Here is a 9,388-nt window from a genome sequence, read left to right as displayed (position 1 = left end):
TCAATCGATTACATAAAATCTAAAATAAAACTAGAGGTGCAAAGGATTATAAATACTTATCTATCTGCAAAACTAAATAAAAATTCAAGAACTTCTTTAATGAAAAATAGAAATATAATGAAAATCTTTTGCTTTTTCTATTCCAAAAAGTTATGAGTTTACTTTTGTATTTGCTGCTATATTCTTTTTTTTTTTTTTGTTAGCCTCTAGGATTTTGAAAAATAAAATAACGTAAGAGGAGTTTTTATAAAGGTAAACCTTTTAATACCCTCACTCATTAAAGGATGGATTGCTTTGTTTAAAAAAATATTTAATAAATTAGTAGGTCAGATAAAAAGTTAAGTAATTTTAAAATTTAAAAAATTAAAACACCCATAAATATCATTAGCCTAAAATACTATATTCTATAAAATACATATTAGAGTAATAATAATAATAATAATAATTAATTAGGGTTGAATAACATCTTTAAAGTGTGAATAAATATTTTATTAAAAAAATCAGTTATTTAATCGTTAACACGAGTTTTTATTAAAAAATATCTTTATTTTTATAAAAATATTTAAAATTATATATTTATATATTTTTTGTTGCAATTTATTTGACATTAATTGGCCAGATTAATATTATTTTATTAAAGAAAAAACAAATCAAACCATTCAACTTAATACTAGCAATTGGATAGAAAAAAAAAAAGAAAAAAAAAATTAGAGAATCGATCACTCTTACAGAAAATTGGAACAATCAGATAAATCGAAATTAGAAAGCAACAAGAAACACTTGGAACAATCATATATTATTTCCCACTTTACCAATCCTCAGATAAATTGGAAAACGAACCACCTTTCGACTTTGCCCATCTTCATTCCAAGCCCGTCTAAAGTTTTCTATCACATTTTCAGTCAAAAGCTCAACACCCTTATCCTTAGCCGTCTGATACGCTGACCATGACCTTATGTAGGAAAAGTAACCCTCCAGATCCATCGTTTTCTCTATAACAAACCGATCAAACGGTCCCGTACTATCCGCTCCATCCACAGGCTCAAATGGAAAATCAATGGTCATGTACTTGTTGTCCACCAATTTGCGTTGTGGCTCCCAGAACGGGTCAGAATCAACGGTGTAAAACGGTTGGAAAACTGCATCGACGGATACGTTCACTTCTGGGACTGTGTAGCACCATGTAGCTATTACACCATTGGGTTTCTTGAGTACCCATTTGACTTGGTTGTAAAACTGTGGCAAGTCGAACCAGTGCATGGCTTGAGCAATCGTCACCAGATCTACGGTTGATTGTGCTGCCACGTTTTGTTCAAGCTCAGCTATAGACATGGCTGGTGAAGTAAGCTCATATCGAATGTTTGGTAGCTTTGTTGCGAATTCTATTTGTTTGGGGCTTGTTTCCGTGCCTATAACATTTTCGAAGATCCCGGATAACTGAAAATTTGCGTGCACAAGACTTTTCATCGCTAATGTCACGTCACTTTCTTTTTTATTTCCCCTAAATCTCACAGATATTATAATTAAACTATTATTTATATTATATTAAACAACTATTATATTTATAATTAAATAATTATTAAGAGTAATTTATATTAAATTATAAATTTTTTAAACTCATCAATATCATTAATATTTGAAAAAATAAATTACTCAAGTAAAATGTATCTCTACTCAATTATTCAACTATTCTATGATTGACGGAAAAATTAAATCTTTACGTTCCAATATATGTGAGAGAAGCACCACTCACCGCCGAGTGGCTACTCTCACATCACCTAATTCATTAAAGTAATATTTACCCAAAATGCTTACATTAAGGCCACAGAACCGGCAGCCTTCTGTTGGCGTTTTGTGGCCAAGTGTTGGCTTCGGGAAAAAAAAAATCAGAAATGAGCCACAAAAACGGCAACCAATGGTGCCGTTTCTATGGCCCTTCTGTGCCCATCTTGGGCAGGTATCAGTGCTCATTCATTAATGAAAATAATTAACTAAAAAAAATGTGAATTGTAGACTCACAGATGCAGCGGCCTGGCCGCTTCCGGTGCCGACGTCCCATGCAAGTTCGTGATTGGTTGTCTTGGATGTTATGAATTTGAACAATTCTTCTGGGTAATTTGGTCGCGTTTCCGCGTATTGCTTTGCCTGCTTAATGAACAATTCTGCCATCTTTCTGTTTTTCTAAATATAAGTATTGAGAATTTTTTAGAATTGAGATAAATCTACTCATTTCGTTTCTTCTTTATATAGATTTTAGAATTTCATGGAGCAGACAAAAAGGAAAATTTTAATTAAAAATAAATTTGTTGGGGTTTATCTGGGGAAGCCAATTTGGACTTGGAGAACTTATGAAAGTATTCAATTTTGACCCGAATTTTTCCTTTTTCAACAAGATTCAAACTTGCCCCCCCCTTTTTTTCTAATTCAATTTGTTTAAATACGGGTCCAAGTTGTCTTACTTTTTGGTCCTTTGCTGTAAAGAATTTAAAAATAATGGGATGGCAAATGGGATTTGTCTTTGTCACGCTCTGTTTTGAGGCCTTTGCTACAATACATGGATGTATCACATACATGTAAGGAATAAAAAAAAATTAAAAAAATTAAAAAAATTATTAGCATTGTTTAGCTGCCACTTGGCAGCCAAATATTTAAAAAAAGAAAAAAATTGGAGCAACAGGTAAAGAGCAACCAGTTGCTCTTTGAACGATTAACAAATTATGAAATAATATAATAATAATAAAATAATAAATATTTTAAAACAAAGGCTAGATAAGAAAAAAAATTTAGTTTTATAATAATAAAAAAATTAGTTTCAAGTTTAATGATACCAATATCAAGTTAATGGTAGGTGTTAATGAGGTTAAGTTACTTTAATTTTAAGTTTAATGGTCTCAGTATTAAAATAATGGTAGGTGTTTCATGTTTAATGGTCCCAGTATTAAATTACTAGTAGGTGTTTCATATTTATTGGTTCATTATTTCATGTTTATTGGTCTATTAATTGCATGATTTTCAGGGTTGTAAGTTAATAATCGCAAGTTTCATGTTCATTGCCTTCAGTTTCAAGTTCCTTTGATTTCAAGTTTAATGATAGCAGTATCAAGTTAACAGTAGGTGTTTTGAGTTTATTGATCCATTAATTGCATGATTTTCAGGATTGCAAGTTAATGATCCCAAGTTTCATATTCATTGCCCTCAGTTTTTAGTTCCTTTAATTTCAAGTTTAATGATCCCAGTATCAAGTTAACAATAGGTGTTTCATATTTATTGATCCAATAATTGCACAATTTCTAGGATTGCAAGTTAATGGTTGCAAGTTTCATGTTCATTGCTCTCAATTTCAAGTTTATTTAGTATCAAATTTAATGGTCCTAATATCAAGTTAACAGTAGGTGTTTCATGTTTATTGACCCATTAATTGCATAATTTTCAGGCTTGCAAGATAATGATCCTAGGTTTCATGTTTATTGCTTTTAGTTTCAAGTTCCTTGTGGTTTCAAGTTTAATGAGCCTAGTATCAAGTTAATGGTAAATGTTTCATGTTTATTGGTCCATTAATTACATGATTTTTCAGTGTTACAAGTTAATGGTCCATGTTCATTGCTCTCAATCTCAAGTTTCTTTAGTTTCAAGTTTAATGGTCTCAATATCAAGTTAGAGGTAGGTGTTTCATGTTTATTGGTTCATTAATTATATGATTTTCAGGGTTGTAGGTTAATGATCCCAAGTTTCATGTTCATTGTCCTAAGTTTTAAGTTCCTTTGGTTTCAAGTTTAATGGTGCCAATATCAAGTTAGTGATAGATGTTTCATATTTATTAGTCCATTAATTGCATGATTTTCAAGGTTTCAAGTTAATGAACTCAAGTTTCATGTTCATTGCTCTCAGTTTCAAGTTACTTTAGTTTCAAGTTTAATGGTCCTAATATCAATTTTAATGGTAGTGGTTTCATATTTATTGGTCCATGATTTGTATGTATTTTTGGATTGCAAGTTAATGATCTCAAGTTTTATATTCATTGCCCTAAGTTTCAAGTTACTTTAGTTTCAAGTTTAATGATTCTAATATCAAGGTTAATGGAAGTTGTTTCATATTTATTGGTCCATAATTTGTATGATTCTTAGGATTGCAAGTTTATGATCCCAAGTTTCATGTTCATTGCCCAAAGTTTCAAGTTACCTTGGTTTCAAGTTTAATGGTCCTAATATCAAGATTAATGGTATGTGTTTCATATTTATTGGTTTAAAGTTTCAAGTTACCGGTTTTACAAGTTTCCATTTCTTACAGATTTTTTTTTTATTGAACACTAAGATGAATCTCAATCATTGGATCCACTCTATTTAATCCAATGGTAATTTTTTATGCATTTACTGTAGTTGCCACCCTCTTCTGAACATTCCATAAAATTGTAACAATATGGGGAGATGCGCATTGTGAATGAGGAAAGTACTGAAGCAACAAGTTATCTTTTCTCAACGTGGCCTCCAAGCTTAAAATAATGAAGTGATTCTTGGCATTATATTTTGGGCCCGCATGGTAGTCATATTGGCCGGGAGGAACTTGTGAGACAGTAAAAAATTTGGTTCATGTCTTGTGCTCATCATCAATAGAACTTATGTTTAAGTTCTAAGGTTTTTTGTGGCGAGTTTGATAATATTGTAACCGAATAATAATAGAGCACAAATAATTTTATGTAAATTAATATTTAAAAATTGATATGACATGAAGATTGAAGACATTGATCAAAAAGTGACAACTATTATTTTTTTTGTTATGTGGACCCATGATCATTTTATACAATTAATCTCCTAAGCCATATTAGTTTTTATAAGATGATTGTGACTCTATAATTACTTTATCATAATTTTTAAACAATTTTTGTTAGTTATACTGTAGAAATAATTAATAGTAAATCGGTTAAATATTTGCTAAATTTTATTTTTAATAGTGACTGTGGTAAGAATACAAATAACTGAAAAGAGATATAATATTGAATAAAATTTACTAGCACGTTTGTAAATATAGATATATAACATTTTTTATTATGTATATATAATAATTGATAACTAAAAAGTATTTTTGTTTATTAATATTATTTCTTTTGTTTTGTTATTTTAATATAAATGGTAATATTTAAATTTAATAATTTGTTTGATTGTACAACGTTTTGTGTTACACTGTACTGTATTAATTTTTTAATTATATTATGTTTGGTGTTGCACTATACTGTATTAATTTTGATTAAATATTTAGAAAATAATATTTATAGGTACTTAGAAAAATACTAAATATAAAACTCTGAAATTGTAGAAATTTAACATTATTTTTCAATATAAATGTTAAAAAATCATAATTTTTCATAAAATCGAAGGTTATGTCCTTAAATTTTCAGCAGCATAAAATTTATTTTCACTATTGTCCAAATACATAACCTGTGAAATAAAGAATGAAGCAAATAATTTAATCAAATAATCAAGATAATATCACAATATAAATAAATAGTTAAAACCAACAAAATTAGTTCAAAAGTTATCTTAGGATGATAGAATAAAAGTTTGTACATACCACAAGATAATTACAAAAATAATAAAGTGATACAATAGTTGTAACATATTCACTAATGAAATGAATTGTGCTAAATAATCTAACTAAAAGTTCTGTAGTATATGTAATAATATTTTATATCATTATTTATATTATTATTTATTTTAAATTAATATTATTCAAATTTATTCATATTTAAATATTTATTATTAGTTATATTAAATTTTTAAAAGTAATTAATTTTTATATATTCATTATTGTAATATAATTAAATAATGTAATATTATATTATATTTTTATATATTATTTAAGTACTTATTATTCATATTAACTTATTAAATATTAATCAATTTTATATATTAATTATATAATATAATTAAGTAAAATATATTACTTAGTTATATTTTTAATATAATAAACATTAAAATATAATATAATATTATTGAATAATAATTAATTAATTTATTAATTTATATAAACTATTATAATGTAAAAATAAAATAAAATAAAAATTAAATTATGTAATGTTGTATTAAACTAAAAATTTATATTTATTTATTATTATTATTATTAAAAATAATACTGCCACTACCCCATAAGCTAAACTGAGGTGCATTATCATGCATCACGATTCAACCACTTACTGCACTAAACATGGGGATTGGACGTAATTAGGGGTTCTAAAAACCCCCTAAGAGGATTAAATGTATATGTATGTAGACTTGCCCAAAGGTCTTATCTCAACAGTAGTCACAACTCATTTCGAAACATGTGCATGCATGTTCGCCAAAAAGAAAAAGCTTAATTTTTAAGTAGTTGTATTTAGTTGGCCATTTGTTTAATCAAGTAAACGATGAATAAATATAATAAATGAAATAATACATGTTTTATAATTTATTTTAAATATTAAACACAATTATTTTTCAAAAATCAATCATAAGAAAAATATTATTGATGTCAAGATATTTATAAGAATTACAAACTATTTTAAATATTAAATATATTATGTTACACCAGTTTTACAAAATTTTAATTTTTTTAATCCACAATGACTTTTAAATCACCTCACCTTAATTCTAAATAAGATCTAAATCAACTATATATTATTAATTTCTTGAAGTTGAGGTTTAGATTCAGTAGAAGAAGCAGCCTTGTTAAGGACTTAGGTTTTGTGGGCAAAAAATAAAAACAAGAGTTACTAATTTCCTACTTTTCCAATTCTCAAATAAATTGGAAACCGAGCAACCTTTTGACTTTGGCCATCTTCGTTCCAAGCAACTTTAAACTTATCCATCACATTATCTGTCAAAAGCTCAACACCCTTGTCCTTAGCCGTCTGATAACCTGAACATGACCGTATGAACGTGAAGTAATTATCTAAATCCATCACCTTCTCTAAAACAAACTGATCAAACGGCCCCGTGTTATCCACCCCGTCCACAGGCTCAAACGGAAAATCAATGCTCATGTACTTGTTGTCCACCAATTTACGTTGTGGTTCCCAAAATGGCTCACAATCAACGGTGTCAAATGGTTTGAAAACTGCTCCTACGGATTCATTGATTTCGGGCATGGTGTAGGTCCATGCGGCTATTACTCCATTAGGTTTTTTGAGTACCCATTTTACTTGTTTGTAAAATTGAGGCAAGTCAAACCAATGTAGTGCTGCAGCGATTGTCACTAGATCTACACTCGATTGTGTTGCCACATTTTGTTCAAGCTCAGTTATGGACATAGTTGGAGGAGTAAGTTGATACCGAATGTTGGGGAGCTTTATTGCGAATTCTAGCTGTTTTGGGCTTGTGTCTGTAGCAATGACATTCTTGTAGATTTTTGCAAGCTGAAGACGTACAATTGAGAAATTATAAAATATAGGAAGCCATAGAACAAGTATGAAAATTTTAGTGGGCCCAATGGCACTAAAGTGAGAGGTCTCCATTCCCACTAACTAGGTCAACTAAAATGGTAGTTTTTGATCGATCGGGTGAAGCTTAAAAACGTTTTACCTTACATGCATTGTTATTTCTTTATTATTTTCATTATTATTATTTTTTCTTAATTTAATAACTCAAATCACTAAGAATTTTAGTTTTAATGATGCGGTAGAATATCATATACATACTGGTTTGGCAGCCTGGCCGCTTCCTGTGCCTACATCCCATACAAGGTCGTGATCGGGTGTTTTAGAGGCCATGAATTGAAACAATTCTGCTGGATAACTTGGCCTAACTTCGGCATATTGCTTTGCCTGCTTAATAAATAATTGATCTGCCATCTTTATGCAAACAAGGTTAAGTATTCAGAAATTTTTCGGTGTAATGAAGATTATGAAATCAGAGGATATGCCTATATGTGCTTCAAGAATGGTGAAAAATAAACCTGCTTTAATCACATTTAAAAGAAAAAAAAAAAAACAACAACGGCGGATCCTTTGCTATAGCTCTTGGTTTCTTGGTGCAAAGTGGGTGCCTACGATACAAACGGAACATGCATGAGGGCCTAAAGAAGATGCAATAAACTAGCTGTAAATGGACGGAAACAACGTGTGCGCTGTATTATGTGGTAAAATTTATGGGTGAAAATTTTATGTGCCTTTATTTTAGGTACAATCAGCTAATAGAATTATGACGTGTATTTTTTTTTTAATTTTATATAGATGTCATTTTGTTGGTTGGTACTTGGTCGTATACTTGTACGCATATATATACATGTGTGTGTGTTTTGAAATGTTCCAGTTCAGAATCCTACATTTGTTAAAATCTGAGAAAGCTATTAAATTGTGGAGTTTAATAGTGTAATGTATGTGAAAACTATTAAACCTTGCGAACTTTAATGAAGAACTAGATTCTGGACCATATTGAGACTTTATACACACACACACACGCGCACACACACACACACACACACATTCGAGTACAAGATCCTGAATTTGTTAAAGTCTAAGAAAACTATTAAATCGTAGGGTATAATAGTGTAATATCTGTGAGAGTTATTAAATCATGTGGTTTAATAATATTATTGGCATAATGTTATTAAACCCCGCAACTTAATAAATAGTTTTTTCGAACTTTAATAAAGTACAGGATCCTGGAATAGAATTTGTCGAGATACCTTATTTTCTTAATTTCGAATAATTTAGATTTACAAGTGATCAGAAGGTACTTAGAAAAGGAAGAGAGCCATGCTATTGTAAATAAGTCATTGGATAATATTATTTGGATGAATAACTATCATTGTAGTCCATAAAAAAGAGTCTCAGAAATTGATAGAGTAGTTTTCAAATAATTTTATTTGATTGGCCATTTGAATTTGACTTAGGAAGATGAAGATTAAAAAATTAAGTTAATTTTTACCTACCTCTCCATTTTTTTAAAGGGTAAGGCTATTGGAACCCACAATAGTACTCTTGACACTCATATTTCTATAATTTTTTTTATTACTTTAATAGCCTTAAGTGAAATTACTCAAAAGTTAAAAGGACAATAGATTAAAATAATATATACACCCAACATATTATGATTCATAAATCTACCTATTTTCTTTTCATAAATTTTTATTCAAAGTAAGAGAGAAAGTTTCATAGTATTAAACTTGCTAATTAATTATGTATTCAAGTATAATATTTGCGTTTGTGGTAACTAGTTACTGATAATCAATGCCCCTAATTGTGCATTTGGTGTAAAGACACGGATGCAAGAGGAAAGGCTACGCAAATACAGTCCTTTGATTTTTCCATGTTTTAAAGTTACAAAATTTATACATGGGTTGATAAAGAATGAATTTTCTCTTTTTCAGTATTTACATCACATCACTGTGATTTCATGTTCAAATCTTACTATTGTAC

At 29.1% G+C, this 9,388-nt stretch overlaps 2 protein-coding genes across 3 annotated transcripts; both read right to left on the bottom strand.

Annotated features, from left to right (window-relative positions):
• Window positions 1-707: 707 nt before the first annotated feature.
• On the bottom strand, window positions 708-2,230 carry LOC102622441 (uncharacterized). Of its 2 annotated transcripts, none has more exons than XM_006492936.3 (2): window positions 2,020-2,230; window positions 708-1,437 (listed from the first exon to the last, which is right to left on the bottom strand). In XM_006492936.3, the coding sequence occupies exons 1-2, from the start codon at window positions 2,167-2,169 to the stop codon at window positions 790-792; spliced, it is 798 nt and encodes a 265-aa protein (XP_006492999.2). In that variant the 5' UTR covers window positions 2,170-2,230; the 3' UTR covers window positions 708-789. The 2 variants fall into 2 exon arrangements, with proteins under 2 accessions (XP_006492999.2, XP_024949099.1); XM_025093331.2 differs by having other exon boundaries at window positions 708-1,501; window positions 2,020-2,168.
• A 4,512-nt stretch (window positions 2,231-6,742) lies between these two features.
• On the bottom strand, window positions 6,743-7,819 carry LOC127900068 (uncharacterized). Its single transcript, XM_052434517.1, has 2 exons — window positions 7,667-7,819; window positions 6,743-7,384 (listed from the first exon to the last, which is right to left on the bottom strand). Exons 1-2 carry the CDS (start codon window positions 7,817-7,819, stop codon window positions 6,743-6,745), a joined length of 795 nt encoding a protein of 264 aa, XP_052290477.1.
• Between the last annotated feature and the right edge of the window lie 1,569 nt (window positions 7,820-9,388).

This window comes from Citrus sinensis, chromosome 9, assembly GCF_022201045.2.
Source record: "Citrus sinensis cultivar Valencia sweet orange chromosome 9, DVS_A1.0, whole genome shotgun sequence".
Classification (NCBI taxonomy): Eukaryota; Viridiplantae; Streptophyta; class Magnoliopsida; order Sapindales; family Rutaceae; genus Citrus; species Citrus sinensis.
This window is presented reverse-complemented; position numbering and strand designations above follow the sequence as displayed.

Bases quoted from the DNA above. Each gene is read 5' to 3' on its own strand.
- LOC127900068 (XM_052434517.1), bottom strand. From the start codon at position 7,819: ATGGCAGATCAATTATTTATTAAGCAGGCAAAGCAATATGCCGAAGTT. The intron at 7,385-7,666 runs GTATGTATATGA...GTACGTCTTCAG, and splicing joins GCGGCCAGGCTGCCAAACCA to CTTGCAAAAATCTACAAGAA.
- LOC102622441 (XM_006492936.3), bottom strand. From the start codon at position 2,169: ATGGCAGAATTGTTCATTAAGCAGGCAAAGCAATACGCGGAAACGCGA. The intron at 1,438-2,019 runs GTGAGTCTACAA...GCAAATTTTCAG, and splicing joins GCGGCCAGGCCGCTGCATCT to TTATCCGGGATCTTCGAAAA.